Source organism: Diorhabda carinulata, chromosome 5, assembly GCF_026250575.1.
Source record: "Diorhabda carinulata isolate Delta chromosome 5, icDioCari1.1, whole genome shotgun sequence".
Taxonomy (NCBI): domain Eukaryota; kingdom Metazoa; phylum Arthropoda; class Insecta; order Coleoptera; family Chrysomelidae; genus Diorhabda; species Diorhabda carinulata.
In genome coordinates this window covers 27,424,152-27,445,181 of record NC_079464.1, presented here as the reverse complement: position 1 = coordinate 27,445,181, position 21,030 = coordinate 27,424,152, and the positions used below count along the sequence as shown (strand labels likewise).

The 21,030-nt window shown below is 34.2% G+C and overlaps 1 protein-coding gene across 11 annotated transcripts in view; it reads right to left on the bottom strand.

Annotated features, from left to right (window-relative positions):
• LOC130894040 (collagen alpha-1(XVIII) chain) overlaps nucleotides 1–21,030 on the bottom strand; it is a 577,499-nt gene that overhangs the window by 93,421 nt on the left and 463,048 nt on the right. For 5 of the 11 annotated variants that reach the window (XM_057800571.1, XM_057800565.1, XM_057800572.1 and 2 more), the window contains 3 exons: nucleotides 10,682–10,720; nucleotides 5,518–5,721; nucleotides 3,937–4,014 (listed from right to left, as the gene is read on the bottom strand). In XM_057800571.1, coding sequence (XP_057656554.1) covers nucleotides 3,937–4,014; nucleotides 5,518–5,721; nucleotides 10,682–10,720 — 321 coding nt within the window. The remainder of the gene's footprint in view (nucleotides 1–3,936; nucleotides 4,015–5,517; nucleotides 5,722–10,681; nucleotides 10,721–21,030) is intronic. The other 6 variants (XM_057800570.1, XM_057800568.1, XM_057800569.1 and 3 more) reach the window with 3 other exon arrangements.

Genomic DNA, 21,030 nt, shown 5'->3' with positions numbered 1-21,030 from the left:
AAAAGCTTTCGGTGAGCATTTTTGTTTGCTTGAAAAAAATGTTTTGTTGTTATAATTTCAATTTATTTTTCAGCTTTGAGAGGAAGAGAACAGTAAATATGGCTTATTGCAAGACAAGCAGGAGGTTTTTCATATTTGTCATAACGACGATAAAATGGATAAAACAACTGATGGTCTGACAAAACCAGAAATTATTGCTTTTTCCTCCGTTATTATAGGATGGGTAGACATTTCTCTCTTAGAATATTTTTCTCACTTTCGGATATTGGTGGTGATAATTGTCAGAAAATATATTATTTCAATTCAGATATAATTTAAGAGAGAAGATTTTCTTCCAAAAGCTTAGCTCTGGAACTTATACATCGACTACTTAATAGTCAATTAATAAGAGGATTGCTGGTGGATAAACGAAATTGCTATGTGTTTTATGATATGATATGTATGATAACAATATTTTTAAACATGAAATTGACGAAATTGTTTTGCAAGTTCCTTGACATCATGAAAACAAAATACCTATATGAAAATTCCTGGAAGTTGTTGGAGTAATATGTTCTGGATATTATAATTAAAAAAAAAACACAGATTATATCAGATTTTGTAACGTTTATTGAAGAAAAATTAAACAACATCACAACAAAAGCATCATAACAAAACTATATTTAGAAAAAATTCAAATCAAAACCTGTTTTCGTATCAAAAATGTATCTTTAGAAGGTACCAGAATAATGTTGAATAATAATGTACTGCACAAAAAAACTGCCAGCTATAACTTTCACCAAAAACATAATATGAAGAACACTTACATTTGTAAGCAGTTATCGCACAAAACCTTGGTGCGTTTGTGATTGAACGATGACACAGATGGCACACACCTGATTCCTTTTTCATCCTTGAACTACCACCATCGGTTCTGCTTCGTCAATATTACTTATTTTGTAAATGAGAGAGCACATCTCTTACGATAAACTTTTCTCTTGGACACGGCGATCCAAGTATTCCTGTATTAGTTGTCTCCCCAACATTGTTTAAAAGTTTCTTCTAACCATTGTTTGACATTTACACTTCTAAGTTGACAACCTCGAATAATACACGGACGGTCGATCAGCTCGACCTATTGCCCTATTCACAATGTAAACATTAACATCTGTCGGGGTCCAAATGGACCAGTTAAAGAATAAATAAGAATGTTATGGGAGTTGAAGTTTTTCTGGTAAATAAGTGGTGTGAGAAAAATGCTTTCGTGTGATTTCTCAGCTAACACAACTCAACTTGAGTTCTAGGGGATTAATAAGAATAAGCACAATACATTTTCCAATTATTATCTAGATGTATATCCACCTCTCTACTTAAGATATTCGGTTTCATTTCTGTAGCAATGCGATTAATCTGAAACAATTTAATGAACAAATTCAATTTACGGTATAATATAATATAATTCTTCATCTAATGATGAGTGTGTAGAATCAATCAAAGTTATATCTTATAAACCTCCCCTACAACGTTTCACATTTCAGTTGATGGATGATATTTGTATATTATTATATACTCTTGATGAGTTTCTTCACGCTTCTTAACCTTCGTCTTGTCGATTCGTATACAACAGGAGCTTGTTTTTTGCATATTTTCCTTAAAAATGCGTATATCGGATTGAAAAAGTGATTTTTCCTTATTTTTATTGAATTTATTTTGTTAATTGGCACTTTAAACTACCAAATATTATTCAAAATTTATTTGAAAGAAGTTTAGTATCTTTTTTTTCAATTGAAAGTATGTTCTAAATAGGTACCGGGTCCTCCTCGACGAGATGAATCGATATGCATATGGGAAAGTACTGGGACTAGTGTTCTGAAAATTTGCTTGCATGGATTTTTCAAAATGCTTCTGAAACTTTCGGTTGTACCGGAAGTGGACCCAAACTTCGTTATTTTAAACGAAATGCTATACTTTTTATTAAATTTTCGGAATCTACGTGGAATTTCAATATAACTTTATATGAGGCATCGTTTGCCTAAAGTCCACCATTTTTTGATTATTTCACATTTTCGAAATTTTTGGACACATGCATCCCTCCACTAAAAAAATTATATTTCCTAGTTTAAGTGAGTCAGTGCTAATATTCTTGGGATTTGAACAAATAACACTTACAGCTTTCATAATCTGTGAAAACCTTGACAAAAATTTATATAGGGTGTTCAGAAAATGGTTCCAAATTTCGCAATCTAAAAACTATTTTTCAAATGGTAACCCCCATTTTTTTCTTCGCCATTGGATCTAAGCTTTAAATTGAGGGGACTTCGTTAGTAAATTCATATGTCTCAACTTGACGGTTTTTGTAGAAAATTGAAAAAACTGAAATTTTCATGGTTTTTAATTGTCGGTTTTCTGGAACGACAAAAAAAGCGTACAAATCAACAAACAAACAATGAAAACAGCTTGACGTTTAAGCGTTGCAAAAGTGTTCCGTTTAGGATTTATTAATGAATATTATTTCGATTTGCTGGTAATATACGGGGAATGTGATAGGGTTATTAAACGAGCCTGCAATACTTTCCGTTTGCGATATCCGGATAGACTACGACCCATCCCTGACAGAATCCAATGGTAGAGAGAAAAATGGGGGGTACCATTTGAAGTTTTTAAATAGCGAAATACGGCACCATTTTCTGAACACCCTATATAAATTTTTGTTAAGGTTTTCACAGATTTTGAAAGCTGTAAGTGTAATTTGTCCAAATGTCAAAAATATCAGACTTGAATCACTTTAACTTGGAAATATAATTTTTTTAGTGGAGGGATGCATGTGTCCAAAAATTTCGAAAATGTGAAATAATCAAAAATTTGTGAAATTTTGCGTAGATTTCAAAAATTTTATAAAAACCATAGCATTCCGTTCAAAATAATGAAGTTTGGGTCCACTTGGGTTTCAGAAAACTGAAATTATTTTAATGGAAACGAGCATTTCTAAAAACCCATGCATGCAAATTTTTGAGAACACTAGTTCCCATATACATATCGATTCAACTCGTCGTGAAGGACCCTGTACAATATTCAACAACCAACCTTTGAAGCTGAATCACATGTCTATGAGTATGAAATTTTGTTTTTTATTACTTTAATGCTTGTTGATGACCCATAATCGAAGCAACAGTAAAGTCAATGGTAAACGCCATCGTCACCCTGTCCAAAAAAGAGTTTTTAAATAGCTTCAAACACAAAATAATACTGATTTGCTTTTTCTACGACAAGGACGTAGTTAATGAACGGTTTGTTCCTCCAAGTCCGAGCATTAATTATTAGAAGTAGCGGTTTATGGATGTGGATCATAGTACTTCCATCATGACAATAAACATACACACTCAGTTCAATAGTTTTTGAATAAGAACGGCACATCTCCTGATCTCATTTCATGTGATTTATTTCTATTACTACGTATGAAAATAGGCACGAAAAGACATCGAGTCTACAGAAGGTCAAAGAGAAGACGAGGAAGGAATTGTCTTCCATTTCTATGGAGATGAGTACAAAAAATGAAAGTTGAAGTACTAGTGAGTCAAATGTATAAGTTATGATGGATGTAATAAAGTTCTTCTATGAAGAATTATAATTATAATTTCAGTTATTTTCGGGGTTCTACGTGTATACCAAATACATGGCAACCCAATGTAGACCTAAACATTTTCATTTGCAAAGCAACTAACAAATGCATTCTTGTTTTGAGCAAGTACAAAATCTGTGGAATATAACAATGATTATTTTGCAGTTTTATCAAAATGTGTCAAAATTCCGTATACACACAATACCAGGTAAAAAAGTGTCGTAGAAGGTAGAAGTGATTAAGTAATTTAGATGGAGTTAGTTATTCAGTTGCCAGAACATTTAAACAATGAAAATTACAAAATTTATTAACATTGTATAAAAAGAATCGATTCTTACCTCGGGCGCTGGTGCTCCTGGAAGACCTGGAGGTCCTGGTGGGCCTGGAGGTCCCCTTATTGATTCCCCTGGTGGCCCCTAAAAATAGATCCATTTCATAGGAATAACTATTTAATTTTTATGTTATTCATTGGAAAACATACAAAATAACAATGAAATATACATAAAAAAACTAATTTGATCAATTTATAACAAAAGTATTTCACATTATTTTCAGTTTATAGTATAGATTATTTTTATCTACGAGTATATACATTATTAGTAATTTCGGTTATGTAGCATAAAATAAAACAATTTTTTTTTCACAGAGAATAAATTTCAATCAATCATATATTTCCCATTTTGATCAAAGACTTTTTACCATTTTTCTTTCAGCTTCATGATTCCGCGCTCATAAAATATCTTATCCTTATCAGCAAAAAACTGAACCAGGTGCGATTGAAGCTCATCGTCATTTGTGATAGTTTGACCATTCAAAGAACTCTGCAAACTTCGAAATAAATGATAATCAGATGGTCCAAGATCAGAGCTGTATGGGGGATGTGGCATCACTTCTCAGCCAAGCTCCAATATTTTCCCACGAGTTGGGATGTGAGACTTAAACCCGACCATCAATAACAACAACAAAAGAACCACAATCATTGATACAAATTTATTTAAACGATTTAGTGTTATGTGTGTTATGAAAGCAGAATTTAACAGGAGAGCAAATAAAGTGACAGATTATTTAGAAAAACGTTAAAATCGTCAGTAAAAAGTCATAGATCTTGGTTTTATTGGGCCGAATTTGTTTTAAGGTCTTTAAATATATAATTACTGAATTTTCGAACATTCTGAAATGTTCCAGATTGCTCTGACTGATTTAAAAAAATACCAGAATATTCAAAAGGCTTATAGATTGATTATGAAAGCAGAATATAACAGGAGAGTGAATAAAGTGACAGATTATTTAGAAAAACGTTAAAATCTTCAGTAAAAAGTCATAGATCTTGGTTTTACTGGGCCCAATTTGTTTTAATGTCTTTACATATATAATTACTAAGTTTTAGAAAAGTCTGAAATGTTCCAGATTGTTCTGACTTATTTAAAAAAATACCAGAACATTCAAAAGGCTTATAGATTGATTATGAATGCAGAATATAATAGGGGAGTAAATAAAGTGACAGATTATCTAGAAAAACGTTAAAATCATCGGTAAAAAGTCATAAATCTTGGTTTTTAGTGGGCCTGATTTATTTTAAGATCTTTACATATGTAATTATTAAGTTATCAAACATTCTGAAATATTCCAGATTGTTCTGACTGATTTAAGATAATACCAGAACATTCAAAAGGCTTATAGATTGATTATGAAAGTAGAATATAACAGGAGAGTGAATAAAGTGACAGATTATTTAGAAAAACGTTAAAATCGTCAGTAAAAAGTCATAGATCTTGGTTTTATTGGGCCGAATTTGTTTTAAAATCTTTACATATATAATTATTAAGTTATCAAAATGTTCCAGATTGTTTTGACTGATATTAAAAAAAAACGAGCATTCAAATGAAGAACAAAACAAAAATATATCAGTCTCCACTTACCCTAGGTCCCCTATCTCCTTTCTCTCCTCGATAATATCCAGATGCAGCTTTACCATCATCAGAAATAGAATTACAACAATGCTCTTTATCGGAATCACAGAAACAATTCTTACCATCTGGAGGTGGAGGTGGTGGTGGAAATAAGCCGAGATCTTCGTTGCCGCTGCCTTCTCGATACGAACCATCATAGTCCATTCTTTCTACCTGAAAACAATACTGGATTTAAGTTTTCGATCAATAAATCTTTCATTCAGTGAAAAGTTCAAGAAATTTCATAAAACAATAACCCCCAGTCTTTTCTTCAGAGAAACAAGCGATTTTGAGTTGGGAATATAATGAGATAAATTTTTGTCACCTGAATTGGGTATGTACTGATTGGAATAAGAACAAACAAGAATATGAATTAACACGTAGATGTGTTATGTCAATTACGAGTAGATGAATTCGACTACAAGTTTTTCATTGTATCTGAAGAAGAAAAGTTGAACTATTTTGATCTTCAAAATATGAACCGATTTCATGATGTGTGAATCACTGATAGATAGAAAATGTGTTGCTGGTATCATCTCATTCATATGCAACATTCATCTGCAAACTGACGATATTTCAGCAAACTATCCTATAGCAGTGGTTCTTTTGGGTATATTCAGACATCCAATAAGGTCAATCTTCAGTTTTAACACATGATAAACATTTACTTCACGTGCTAAATACTTTTTTACTTGTAATTCAAAGGGTGTACAATTTTTGATATAATATTTTAACTATGAACTGAATTCTGAAAGTACAATTTTGCAGGCAGGCCCAGCAGTTTGAAGTACGAATTACTTATACATCTGGTCATCTTGCAGCCACATTTCGCCACACTCTTTTGTGTGATGGTGAAGAGGACTTTCTGCTGTTTCCAGCATGATTTTTGCTCTTTTTCAAGATATTTTTCGTTTATGGAGCTAAGACACAGCTTAATTCTTGAGAAGCTAAGGTTCTGTTACCTATTCGGCTAACAACCTAAAGGTCTGTTTTCAATTTGTGAAAATTCTATGATAATTTTGGTTTTCCGATGCTCCATATTATATCTGCAATCTTTTTCTCTACCTCTGACCCACCCAACACTTATGTCGTTGCTATTGTATGGAATGTTATTTTCTGTAGACCGACATTGGGGAATAGTTCAATCGCAGCTGTATCCAGCCCTTTCTGGGGAAATCCATTCTTATATCCGTGGAAAATTTTAAACCACGGTCCAGATCTCCGATTGTCTTCTAACAGAATTTTGAATTTTTGGAAAAATTCTCTTTGATCGACAGGGCGAAATTAAGCACCAGATCAAAGCCATGGGCTGGTAACTGATGTACATCAGGGGCAATTTTTGCGATAAGCTCAAGTTACATCTACATTACTTCTACAAAGTTTTGTGAAGTATCAAGGGATGATACGATAAGAAGACGGCTTGAAGAGTTTTGACGCTCAGAGTCCATGCAATGAAAATTTTTTAAGAGTGGAATGAAAATCTACAGAATATCTGAGTGCAACACTAGAAATATAACAAAATAAATCATTCCCATGTTCGCACTTTCTTGAGAACGTGGGAAAAAATCGGCAATCAGCTGCCGGCCGTTGAAGACAGCCCATCGCTTATACTGTGAACCCTTATCGAAGCGTGTCGTCACCGAAATTCATGGAGCGTTCACTGGAGCAGCGATACGCGATCAAATTCATGTGAAGCTTGGTAAAACGGACACAGAAATTCGCGACGCCATTAAGGATGCCTACAATGATGCTGCAAAAGCTAGATAGGGTGTTTTTGATTAGCACAAGCTATTCTGAGAAGGTACGGAAAGAATGGATGGTCTTAGACCAGCAAGACCAACAAATTTATATCGCGAGTCGGAAATCTATCTTACACTTAACCATGAGGAAAGTTTCGCCTAAGTTGGTGCCGCCAATATTTTCAGGGAAGCAAGTGACTACCATATTTTTTTCCATTTTCGAGAAGAACAAGAGGCGCTCAAGAGGAAGCTTCGCAGCTGGTAGAGGCGGTCCAACAGACTGTGACGCTGGAGCTAAAAAACATTCCCGTTCAGGTGTTCCCGGAACGATAACTGGAAGACTAGGTGGCAGTAGTGTGTAGATGCGGAATGGTGCTATTTTGTAAAGTTATAATCGTTTGTACTATTTCCATTTATAAATATTTGAAAACAAAAATGAGGCTTATTTCTTTCAAAGCAGACTCTGTATTAGAATGAACCTTTAGTTAATGGAACAAAGTATTAATATATAACAACTTATCCAGATTCACGAGTGAGTACTTCTATAATATCAAATATCTACGTGAAATCTATTATGCAGAGTAAAGGGTCTGAGAGTGGAGATCACGTGCGCACAAAAAGTGCATAGAGGATTGAGCTGAAGTGATCAACACCTTCTTCTCAATTCTAAGGAATATATAGTTTGCTATAGTGAAGCTTGACACTTTACACATGAATAACCCTGTATAATTAGCAAATACACAAATAAGTTTTGTATTTGAGAAATATTTCAAGGAGTTTTTTCCGTGTGATACGTTTTTGAGAGAAAGAAAAATAAAAAATGCGTCACCGAAAGAACGAGATACTGTTAAAATTGAAATACTCGTATATACAATAATATCAACACTCTCCGGCAAATTGATTAAACTTTCTTTACTGTGAATAATATTTCGAACAATTTCCTCTAGGCTGTTGTTTATTTTGAAAATCCAGTTGTTTCCCTACACAAAAAGTATGCGATAGGAAGAGAAGAAGTACAAAAAAACTCCTGAAGATATAACTACACGGGTAAATTAAATTCTATGAATAAGTCTTTATGTAAAATCTATTTAAGACACTATTAAAGATGATGAAGCTTTTAAAGGAAATAGAGATAACAACAAGTAAAGTAATCGTTAAAATGAAGTGCAAGAATCAGGACATAGATATTTTTAGAGGAATTGAGTGGTGCAAGCATTGCCTATAGGCAAATGGAGAAAACGATAAACATGAGGGCGGTTTTGCGAAAGACCGACTTCACAGCAATTGATAACACTTTTCCTTGGGTGATCGTCCATTAAGCGATGAGATGTAGTGTTAAAGGTATCACAAGTGAACCGTGTCTAACCAACTCATGTAGTCAGTATCAAATTGGATAGGTTAAGAATATATGTTTCACACCCAGGAGTCGTTCAGGTAACTAACTCAAAGGTAAGGTAGACTACGGTACAGATAGGAACAGATTTCTTAGGTTGAGTAACAGATGAGGCGAAAATAGCTAGATGATAGTTTTAACTCGCACTCTCTAATGAATTTCAATAGAATGTTGGAGACAATCAGCTCATTAAGTTAAATGGAGGTGAGCATCGATTTTTATCAGATTATCATGCATTTCTTCTCTATGCTGCATATATTTATGATAAAAAAGACACTAAAGTCGCATATATGGTTGAAATCGTCGCACAAGTTTGAATATATTTTATAAAGCTGTGCTGTATGTTTAAAACTTGAGTCTACTTTTAGTAACTATGCTTCTCCTAGTCCCAAAGCTGGCTACAAAAAACGGGGTCGATAAAGTGCATGCTATTTCAGCTTATAAACTTCCGGCCTCAACTTAGTATATCACCAAACGCCACATCTTAAGGTCAGCACAGGTCGGATATGAAAATGCCAGCCGGTTTGGCTGAAAAATCTTTTATGACGTGTGGTTTAACCTCAAATATGTAAAAGCGCAAGAAGTTTTGTAGGCCGGAAAACCCTCGAAGAAGTGACCGAAAGTGCCGGAATACTCATCTGAAAAACCTCATAACGCGCGAAACTTATCTATTAGGTTTTTGGCGTCTTAACTAAGAGCAGTGTTATAGCGCAAGAAGTTTTGCAGGCCGGAAAACCTCCGAAAACAATTGAAGAAAATCGGCGTATATTTGAAATGAAAATGTCTCCATTCAAAATATCCGTTTGAGCTACCCGAAATTACTTTCCATCGCTTTTTACGAGGGTTTTCCGGCCTACAAAACTTCTTGCGCTTTTACACCGCTCATATTTGAGGTTAAACCCCACGTCATAAAAGATTTTTCTGCCAATTTTTTCGTTCGGGAAAACCGGCTGGCATTTTCATATCCGACCTGTGCTGACCTTAAGAAGTGGCGTTTGGTGAAGTACCAAGTTGAGGCCGCCAGATTACAACGTGAAATGGCGCGCACCCTATCGACCCTTTTGTCTGTAGCCAGCTCCCCGTCTAGTCGAGGTGACTGATAGTTCCTAAACAAGTATTGACTCTGGTTCTAGTTGTTTATATCTTATAAGTTTTTTAATACAATATTTGTACCAAAAGTGCTTCTTCCAAATCAATTTTTATTTGATTTATTGGTAGTCCGTGTCTGATGGCTTCTTTTGCTACATTCTCGTTATGACTGGACACCCCACTAGGTTTCTGATGTCAAGAAATGCATAAATATTATCCTGGAAGTGCTCTGCTCATATAATGATTTGTGAGTGGTTCCCTGCTTTCAAAAATGGCTATATGAGCTCGAATGATGTTAAATGAATGTAACTACTCAAGAAATTGTTGGTAAACTTTGTGTCCTTGCATTCTTTGTATAAAAATGATGCAAAAGTTATGAAAAACGGAGCTTCCACCTTTACTAAAAATCACACACTACTTGCTTCTAAAGTTACGTCAATGTATCCAGTATCACGTGACAAACGGCACTAACATAAGTTCAAAAAATAGAGCAACTCACTCTATCAGTAAAAAGCGAAAGTACTTATTTAACAATCTATTTGAACACAACTCTTCAAATCGTTGAGATGAATTATGGGTGTCGAGTAGTCTAATGATTTGTAACACCATTCAACAGAAATCACAAAGATTTAACTCTGGAGATCGAGGAGGCGAATGTTGGGGCCATCATTGACCAAACCAACGGTTGGAATATGTTGCATCTAAAAAATCATTCAGCAATAGTCTCTTGAATTTTTTCGCATGAATTTAGAAACACTTTATTTGCTTATATAATATGGAACATCATACAGAATGAATTTTACATTTAAACTCTCCAATTATATCGGAGAGTATGCGAAATGTATTAAAGAGAGTTAGTAGGTAAAGTACTTATTTATTACGTTAGTTGGGTTAGTCAGTATCAAAGACTTACTTCGTTACTCTTAAAATCTTCGTCTACGAATTGAAGATCCTGGTTAAAACAAAAAACAAAAATTCAATGAGAATCTTAGCTGGGGAAAGTTTTGTTAAAATTATGTACGTAAGTTTTGAGATGAAAGTTTAGTTTAATTTAACTTAAATCCCAATTTCGATTCGCTAAAAAACATTCTTCATTCATTAGTCTTATATATAACGGTAAGAGATTGTAACATATTTTCCACCCACTTAGTAAGAGTCTGGAAAGTTAGAGCAAAAAATATTCTTCATATAAATTGAATTTGGAGAACAATATTGATCGATATTTTCACTGAATAAAAACTGATATCGCACTAATCACTGTTTTATAAATTTCTAACAACCTCGAGATTGTATCATCACATCTAGAGGATTAAATTCCGGACCTTTTTTAATACCAGGAATACGGGTTGCATACAGCCAATTCCGAGATCTTGAGATAAGCCCCGAATTATGAATATGAACTGAAAATTATTATTTCACATGAAAATCTCTTTTTATTTAGGCCAAATAATTAAGTAAAATGAATCAAAATCAAAAAAGGCTGGAAAAGCGCACTCTGGCTCAACGGATATAGGAAGAATCGTTTTTAAATATTCATAACTTTGCTCTAAATTATAACTTCTTATAAATTTGTTTAGGCCAAGTAGTTGAAGAAATTGATTCAATAATAGAAGTTATAGGATAAATGACCAAATTCGTGACTAAAATTTTCATAAATGAAGTTGAAAATATGAACAGATCTCCGAAAACCAGCAGGAAACTGATGATTGTATAGTCTAATAATTGTCACTCTTATTGAATAAGCTCTAGTATTATAACAACGGAATCTGCTTGGAAAGATTCAAACGTATTGTACTGCTCCGACATATCTAAAGATAATCAATTACAACGAGTCCAATTGTCACTGTTATGTTCTGCTCTTCCAACCATTTAATCAACATTTTGTTCTTGTTAGGCGTATTTTGAACTTTGTGGCATCAAAACTGTGTTCAAAACTAGTTGGAAGAAGCCGCATGTATAAGTATCCTCCATTTCCAAGGATTTTCATTCAATGCTTACAATGTAATGTCAACATTACGAAAAAAAAAAACATTTTCATTTGTCTCTATATTTTTTATTCACTTTTCTTATTGTAAAATAGCTTCTAACACTTATAGAAGCTCAAGGATCTGTTGTTACATGAATAATTTCTAATTGAAAGTGTTTCGATACAATTTATCGATTTTTTTGAAATAATCTATTGTTTAATTGTAGATATAGACGTATTGGATACGTCTAGAAGTTTTGTTAAAGAAAAAAATACAAAGACACGTGAGAATTGATATTTATTTGGAATGAAATGAAAAAACTCGATGCAAAGACAGATGTTTTTTTTTGTTTCATGGTCTAGCATTCGCTGCCATACAGCATTGTTGGTTGATTTGGTGGCTCTTGAAACATATTTTGATCGTAATAGTGCTCCTAGGGCTCCAAACGTTTTGTTCGCTTTCGTCAGTCTTTTATCGATTTCCATGACTCCACAAGTTATCCAAATCCCTTTCTATCTCCATAAACTTATTCTTCAGCTTCCTATGCAAGGAGTAGCAACACTTTTTCTACATCCTTTTTTGTACCACTCATAAGTACCAAATCATATGTGTAGGCAACGATTTGTCTTTTGTTGTTGTAAATCATCCTCCGAGTTCGGATGCAACAAATTCTCAGGATCGTTTTTAGTAAAGGGTTAAGAGAATTGGTGATTGTAAGTCTCCTTGCTTTAAATCTATTTTTGTTTCAAAATTTTCCGATAGGCTTTATAATCAGTGTTATTCGGAGTCATTTTAACAAAATGTGATATTTTCTTAGGTATTGCTAACTCCTGGAACAAATATTTTTTACCTTTTTAACTATACGCTTGCTTCATATCCACAAAGAGGAGCTTCAGATTTAATCCTTGGCCATTGCAATTGTTCTGGATTGCCTTCATGATGAAAATTTTATCACTAATTGACTTCTCCTTTTTCAAACTTCCTTGGTACTCGCCCACGTCTTCAGCCAAGTATTTGTCTAATTTGTTTCTCATGATTTTTGGCATCTTCTTTAGTTTCTCTATGTTTTTGATTAAATTATATATTCCCTTCCTCAAAGATTCACCAACATATTTGAATCCGATTCCTATCGGTACTTTTGCCATTCTTCATATTATTTATTATTTTCTCTACTTTACTTTCGTTGGTGTTTCCTCTACCGAGCCTGGTTCACTCACTATCTCCTCATTCATCCTATTTCTTTAATTCATTGGAATAATTTTTGCACGGCTCCAGTTTTTCTTTTTTTCCTACTATGAGTGACCGTCTTTGTATATGTAATATTTCTATCCGGTCGTGTTTAGTATCTTACTTTTTTTGTCTCCTGATAAAATTTTTTAATGTCTTTGTTCATTTACTGTACTTCAATTTTACTCAGTTTGTCCTCCAGATGTTTTCTTTCCCTCTCTTTGAACATTTTCTTTGCTTTGTTCCCTTTCTGTACGTATGGATAGTACGGGAAACAACATACAACTAAAAGTTGAATAAAAATCTTCAGTACCTAATTCGAGATACTGGAAATAAAGGAATCACTAGCCAACGACTATTTGTACCACTAATATTATTTAGAAAATTTTAGTTCATTACTACTGGTTTGTTGTGATTTTAGAAGAATCACATTCCATAAATTATTCCGTCATCTTTGTAGCTATTTAATATGTATGAACGGTTTGTACATTCTGTTTGGATTTCTCATACTCATTGATATGCATGCATGTACGTATGCAGATATGTACTTTATACGTTTGTCTTAATAATGGTAATTATGCGAGGGTCACAATTACAAGATAGGGTCGATTTTGGAAATATTTGCATTTTATATGAATATAAAGGTGGGTTTGTAAATATTATCGATTGACTGAATAAAATCATGAAAATGAATTCGACGACACATCGGGAATGTTGATATTGTAACATTTGAGTCCTAGGCAAAATATTCTTTATCAGGACTTGGTATTTGGCCTCATGTAAAGAATATAATCCAATCAAAATAGACAAAAATGAAATCAAATCAAAAGTGAAGTGTTTTCTATTTTTCTTGGAAACGATAAATTATATAGCGAAAATAGGTCAGACAAAAGTTGTCCGAGGATGGTCCCAGAAGTACCTGGTCTAACCTAGAGATGGTGGTAGTTGCTTGAAAAGTACCACTGTAGTAGAAAGTACACCATCTATACAGTATATGTTTCAAGGTTGCTGTTTGAAGACACCACGTTGTTTAGTATTTGATTGGCATCTATCCATAGAATTTGTGAACCGATATAAAAACTGAACTAGATTCCACACTGGGTGAAACTGTTCCACAAAGCGGTACTGGATAATCGTCGACTCTAAGAGCTCGTGCTATCAGACATAGTAGGTATTTCAAAAAGTGCGGTACATCGCATATTAACTGGAAATTTGAACCTAAGAAAGCTTTGCGCAAGACGCTGCGTTCAAAATGAAATAAAAACCGCGTAGTGCAGATGTTTCCATCGAGTGTTTGGCAATGTTTCACAGAATTTTTTGCACCGTTTCATAACCATGGATGAAAAGTGGATCCATCCATTCACACTCGACATTATAGAATAATCAGAACCATGGATTGAAAAGGCAAATTCCGTTACATCTGAAGGCAAGGTCATGGCGTTGGTTTTTTCGGATGCGTGTGGGATTATTTCCTTCATTTACTATTCACTATATTTAGCCCCCTCAGATTATTTTCTGTTCCCAAATGCGGTGCTCAAACATTTTCCAACAATGAAGAGGTGATGTAGGCAGTTATTGGTTATATTAGTATACAAATATACTTTTCAACCAAAATTTTTGTGTTTTCTTTGTTGCGCCAGGTACTTCTGTGACCATCCTCGTGTATCCTCTACAAAAATCGTTAAAATATTTTGTTTGTACCACTAATAAATCCCAAGATATCTTGTAAGAGTTGAAAAATTGATATTCTACATAAAATGCACACATTCGCACACTTTCTGTTCGCTGTTATAAAAAAATACATCGAGTGTTTCTTCATTAATATCATAAATAATTTCATCTGCTTAATTTGAATCAATATTGGAGCAAGTCTAATAACTGATGTATACTGGCGAACAAAAAAATCAATTTTGTCTGCCACATTCTCACTTACACAGTTACGAGAATAATATCAAATATTTTTTCTAGAGCAAACAGAAGTAGTATTTGAATTGGCTTCAAATAATTTTCTGTTAATTTCCAACCCCATTCTACTGAGTTTAATCAATACCTAGGTACATTTAAATTTCAAATAGACACGACAAAAGTCTTGAAAGGTAGAATAAGTTGTTGGAGACAGACAACTGTACTATTGTATTATCCCATGCAGAATTCACACCCCAGTTTTGACATTTTCATCAAACAAGTGTATTTTAGAATTGGTTGAAAGTAAATTCGAGTGAGATGAGATTCGGGCGTGAGTAATCTTTATCTGCGTTGGATATAATCTAATGTAATGCTGAGGTTTCTGATTCCTTGTAGAAGATAAAACCTCTTCCACACCCTTTTCGCGGTAATGTTGTTTAATAGTGGATGACTTCGGATGGTGGATGTCGTTCTTCGTAATCATTGGTCCTGTTAACCTCTGAATACCTTTTAGCTCTGATCCTGTCCACTTCTAAATTTAAAAAGGGTATTTTAAACAAGCAAGGCATCGGTGTTGATTGCCTGGACTAGGTTGCCTGCATTTAATTCGAACTTCCTAAGTGATTCTACTTTTTTAATGTATTTATCCTGGATTTCAGCCTCTATCTGCTTGTGGTCTAATAATCTCACGTGCTCAAGCTCTTCAAAATTGCCATTAACTGTCGACATCACTTTTTAAGTTGGAGAACCTTTAATCACCTAGCCATTGTTTCAATTCTGGAATCAGAAAATAATCCGAAAGGGGGTAGATCTGACGAATAGGGTGCATTCAAACTTTAATTCATTAATTTGGCCATTGCAATAACGAATGTGTGAGCTGGTGTATTGTCTTGATGAAACAACACTTTCTTTTTAACCAAATACAGCTGTTTTTGCTTGAGTTTGTCGCTCAAACGTTGCCATAAGCTCGCATAATACTCCCCGTTGATAGTTACGCTTTTTTTGTTCCAATATACGTTGTATGACACTTTTCGAAAAGCTTATTATACCTGCTAGCCGACGATCATGCAGTACCACATTGTGGATTTTCTTCAACATTTCTGTCGTCACCTCATTTGGTCTACGCAGCCCATCCAGCCAGTTGAAACTATTTTACTGTTGATAATGAAGAAGTAGTCTTACCAAGAATAGAATCTAGTTCAGCTTTTATATTGATTGGACTAATGAATTTCAAAGCGAAGTATTGTATCATATAATGATGATCACTTTTTACCATGTTTACAAATTCACTGGAAACGTTCACTATTGATGGCTGCCAAATAAATACTAAAAAAAGTGGCGTCTTCAAACAAGAAACATATGCTGTATAGATTGTACATTTTCCAATACAGTTGTATTTTTCAAGCAACCACCGGTATTTCTAGGTCTGATACTTCTGGGATTATCCTCGTAGATATTAAATTGATTGTAAATAATCCTATTGTTTGCTTTTTATTGCCTTTGATTTTTTCTAAGATTATACAGAAATTTTTTGGTCATATTTTTCAATATAGTTAATTAGTAAATAAGTATAAACGAGAGAAACTCATATAGAACGCTCATACTACAAAATATGGACCGCATCCGCCTTGGCATTATTTGATGGCATTCAACTTTCCTAATAAAGATAATTCTCACTCTACTGTCTTGAGTTTGATGATAACAGTTAATTTCGCTAAGGAAAATGAAAATATTATGCAATGTCGAGCTGCGAACTAGTTCGGAATTTAGCGAGGTGCAAAAGTTACTTTGTACATGGATTAGAGCAGCGACACTTTGTTGTTACTCTAGGGATGGTGTTTCGTCTTAATTAGTTGTTGTTAGAAGGAGATTATTTCTGGAGGTTCCGTAATTTTCCAATTTCTCGGCGACAACTAATTTCAAACTTGTAACTTGTTCATTCCACTGAAGGGCGAACCGTCAAGCTTAACATTCCATCGGTTTAGGTTCATTGTATTGGTCATTTTCCAGAACAAATTCCGTGATTCCTGAAGATATTCAATAATATGAACATTGAGATTTTGATTTGCTGCTATAAATTTTCATTCATTTCATATTGCGTAGTATTATTTGCAGGGAAACTATAGAAATGAACATTTTGTCATTGAGTAGACCAGCGGCGTTCCAAAAAAGATGACTCCGTCTCTAGGATAGATAGAAGAGGATTTTGCCGCAACTATTGGCAATATTGTATTCAAATTTAATACGAATATGTTTTGAAAGCTGATACATCCAATAAATTTGTTTTTATGTCTGACTTTCATAGAGGGCGCTAGTGACCCGGTTCGTACCAAGTAGTATTGAACATAACTTAGATTTATTTAGCAAAATGTGTAATGTAAAGTAATGATAAATGTAGTAATTAAACAAAAAACCTTAAGATAAAAATTTAAAAAAAAAGGCTAATAACATAAGATAGAATTCGATAGGGTGTTTTCACCCTCTTTTCCAAAGAATTCATTAATCTTCTAAACGGTTAGGAGTGAGCTATGAGGTTGAATTATGTCTTTCTATCTATCCTAGAGACGGGATCACCTTTTTTTAAAACAACTTGTATACCAACTAGCATCTCTGAGAAGTATAGGGCCTCAAATCAGGGCCCAAAGTTTGTTTGCAATAATTTAAGTTAAAAATACCATATTTGGTATAGGGGTGATTCAACCTTGACATTTCACAGAAGTTTTTTTCTACAACTGCTCTGAAAACTGAGGTATTGCTCATAGCTAACTCAATTTAACATTGCTCACACTATGAGAAATATTATTCCTTACTGCACTTTGCCCACACCAAATATATATTTATATGGAGAATCAACAAAAATCGACAAATACTTAGATTATGGCAGTTTTTAAAATTCTTAAGGTAGTTTTCATTCGTGGTTTGATATAAATCGCAATTTCCATTAAATATTATTTTGGTAGGATATAATTATATCAATTTTTAATAAATAATATAGATACTGACTGAAAAAAGCAGCAGAAGTAACTTTAAGAAACTGTACTCTTGGTAAACATTGAAGAGTTGTCGAAAACTTTGAAGGCATCTACACTTTGGTCACAATATTCAATGTTGCGAAGTACTATCAATATAAAAAATAACATTGATATATCCACGTATCAGAAATAACGTTTATTTTTGACATCAGACTAATTGCAGAGATCTTCAATCTCAATCAATTAAATTTATTTAGAACTATTTTCATACTCTAATTCCATTTTTTCTTTAATTAGTGGGTTTCTCAGTAGATAAAAAAATTAAATAATCATTAAAAATTCTATTTCAAATGATGGTAGATAGATATTTGTACTTTCAACCAATACATTTAAATCAATGGGCGAGGGTGCAGTGGATAGTGTGTCCGTTTGGAACTCAATAGTCCCGAGGGTGGCAAGAATTTATTTGTAAAATTTTAATTCTGTTTGTTTTTTTTATTTGCAGACATCAGTAGCTATGGGCGGAGCAGGGGCATGTCGTAGAGAGGAGTTGTGGATGTTAAGAATCGATAATTTAGAGAACTTGAATTCATTTGTGAAATTAGACAAAACGAAAACAAAAAAACCAAGAACGTTCACTGTAACGGGAGAATTTTATGAGATATATAAAAAATATGCTGCACTTCGACCGATTAATTTGCCAGAAAAACATTTTCTTTTTAAGTTACCAGCACGGAAAATGTACTAGACAGGTAGTTGACATCAACAAATTCGGTAGTATGGCTAGGACAATTGCAATTTTGCAAATGCAGGAGGGGACATATTAACCTTAAAGCGCCATGGAGGATGGCAAACCAGTACTGTGGCAGAGGATTCTATTAAAAATAAAATGAACGTTGCTAATAAAGTCGTCAACTCCATTGCAAAACCACTCAAACCCTTAACAGAAATAGAGACAAAAAATACACCGTATATGAACGATCAACCCTCAAAAGAAATGACGTTCCAGGTGTAACTATACAAAATTGTAAAAATTTCACAATCAACTACAATTTTAAATAATATTATTTAACTGTTAAGAGGATACTTCAGTATTATTTTGGTTTTACTTATCATAAAAATAAATATTAAGTTCCATTACTTTTATTCTTTCAATTTGTGTGGTTGTAGAAAAAGTATAGTGTGCAACATGTGGGAAAAGTACTTTTCTCACTTGTTGTATAATATACTATTTTTTTGTCAGTAGATTTGAAAATTTTCATTTCGATACCAAGGATAATTTAATTGTAATACTTTTTTATCGTTATAATGTTACAAAAAACTATGTTATTTTCGTCTTATAACCAAAGACATTTTCAGCAATGTTACAAAAAAGTTATTTATATTCTTCTCAGGAATCAACTGAAGAAAAGCAAACAAACTCCTCAAACTACCTCCTACTGTATTTATTATGTCTCAAAAATAGTTCTTGATATATTGATCCAAACAATTTGGTAATGCCAATTAAAGCTTTCCCCTTAGTGTAAAAATCAATGTAAAATTACTTATTTCGACGTAGAACATTTGGAAGTAGACTAATCTAAAGTTTTCACGTCAACAGTAAGTTCAATTCGTCTTTATTGATGTACGAGAGAAATTAATTTCTCCACAGTAACCATAACTCAAAAACCTGCTAAAACACGTTCGAGTTTCAAAAAAAGAGATAAATGAGTGAATTATTAGAATTTAATGTACGAGGGTGAATCAAATATAAACGAGACTTTTGGACCTGCGCGCGCAATAGTGATGGAAGAACGTTCCGCTGTTATTGGCTGTTAGGTTGGTTTGTCAGGAGTGGGGAAAGCACGTGACTCATCATCATAGACTCGCTCAGTGTCCATCGTTACGATGTCCGAGCAGGAGGTACCTCCCTCTATTGCGCAACGTATTATTATAAAGTTTTTAGCTGCAGAAGGTGTAAAACCGGCCGAAATCTTGAGAAGATTAACTGCACAGTTCGGGGAAAAGACGCTGTCGCGAGCTAGAGTGTTTGCTTGGCATAAACAGTTCGTGGAGGGCCGTGAACGTGTTGAAAATGAGAGCCATGACCGCAGACCCCGCTCCAGCATTACAGCGGGCAACATCGACAGTGTTCGTCAACTTGTTGAAGGTGATAGGCGTCTAACAACTTCGGATATTGCAACTAAGGTTGGAATAAGTTATGGGAGCACTTACTCTATACTCTCAGAGGAGCAAGGGTATCGCAAGGTGTGTGCCAGGTGGGTTCCTCGTCTTCTGACAGTTGACCAGAAACTGAATCGTTTTCAAGTGTGTGAGCGTCTTCTTGCTCGATTTCGGGAAGAAGGAGACCCATTTCTTTCTCACATTGTCACCTGTGATGAAACGTGGGTGCATCACTACACCCCTGAGTCGAAACAAGCGAGTATGGAGTGGAGGAAGAAAGGAGAAACCGGACCAGTGAAAGCCAAGTCACGATTATCGGCTGGCAAGGTTTTGGCTACCGTTTTTTTTGACCAGTGTGGCCTGCTGCACCTTGATTTTTTGAAAAGAGCGCAGAACAATTAATGCGGCGTACTACTGCAAAATTTTGACTGAGGTCAGACTTGCATATCGCCGCAAAAGACGACACCTTCCAATGAGAAAAGTGATTCTCCTCCATGACAATGCTCGCCCCCATACGGCAGACTTGACAGTACAAAAATTGGAGCAACTGGGTTGGGAGACACTGGAACACCCTCCATACAGTCCAGACCTGTCTCCCTGCGACTTCCATGTCTTTGGTCCTCTCAAGGAAGCTTTGGGAGGGCAAAAATTCCACAGCGATAATGAGGTTGAAGCATATGTGCGCAATTGGCTACAAACACGACCTGACTCTTTTTACCTGGAAGGAATTAAAAAATTACCTATACGCTGGGAAAAATGTGTTTCTAAATCAGGAGATTATGTAGAAAAATAAACTATGATTGTTTGTGCGTTTAAAATCAAAATAAATATTTTAAAAAATAAGTCTTGTTTATATTTGATTCACCCTCGTATTTAATGAATTTTTTACCAATTATTGGCATAACTTTTCAAGACAGATTTCATAGTTTTTGTATCACTTCACAATTTTTAGATGGTTATTTTATTATCAAAATTAACTTCATGTTTGAAGCTATTATGTAGTATGAAGGACGAATTTATTGTTGAAA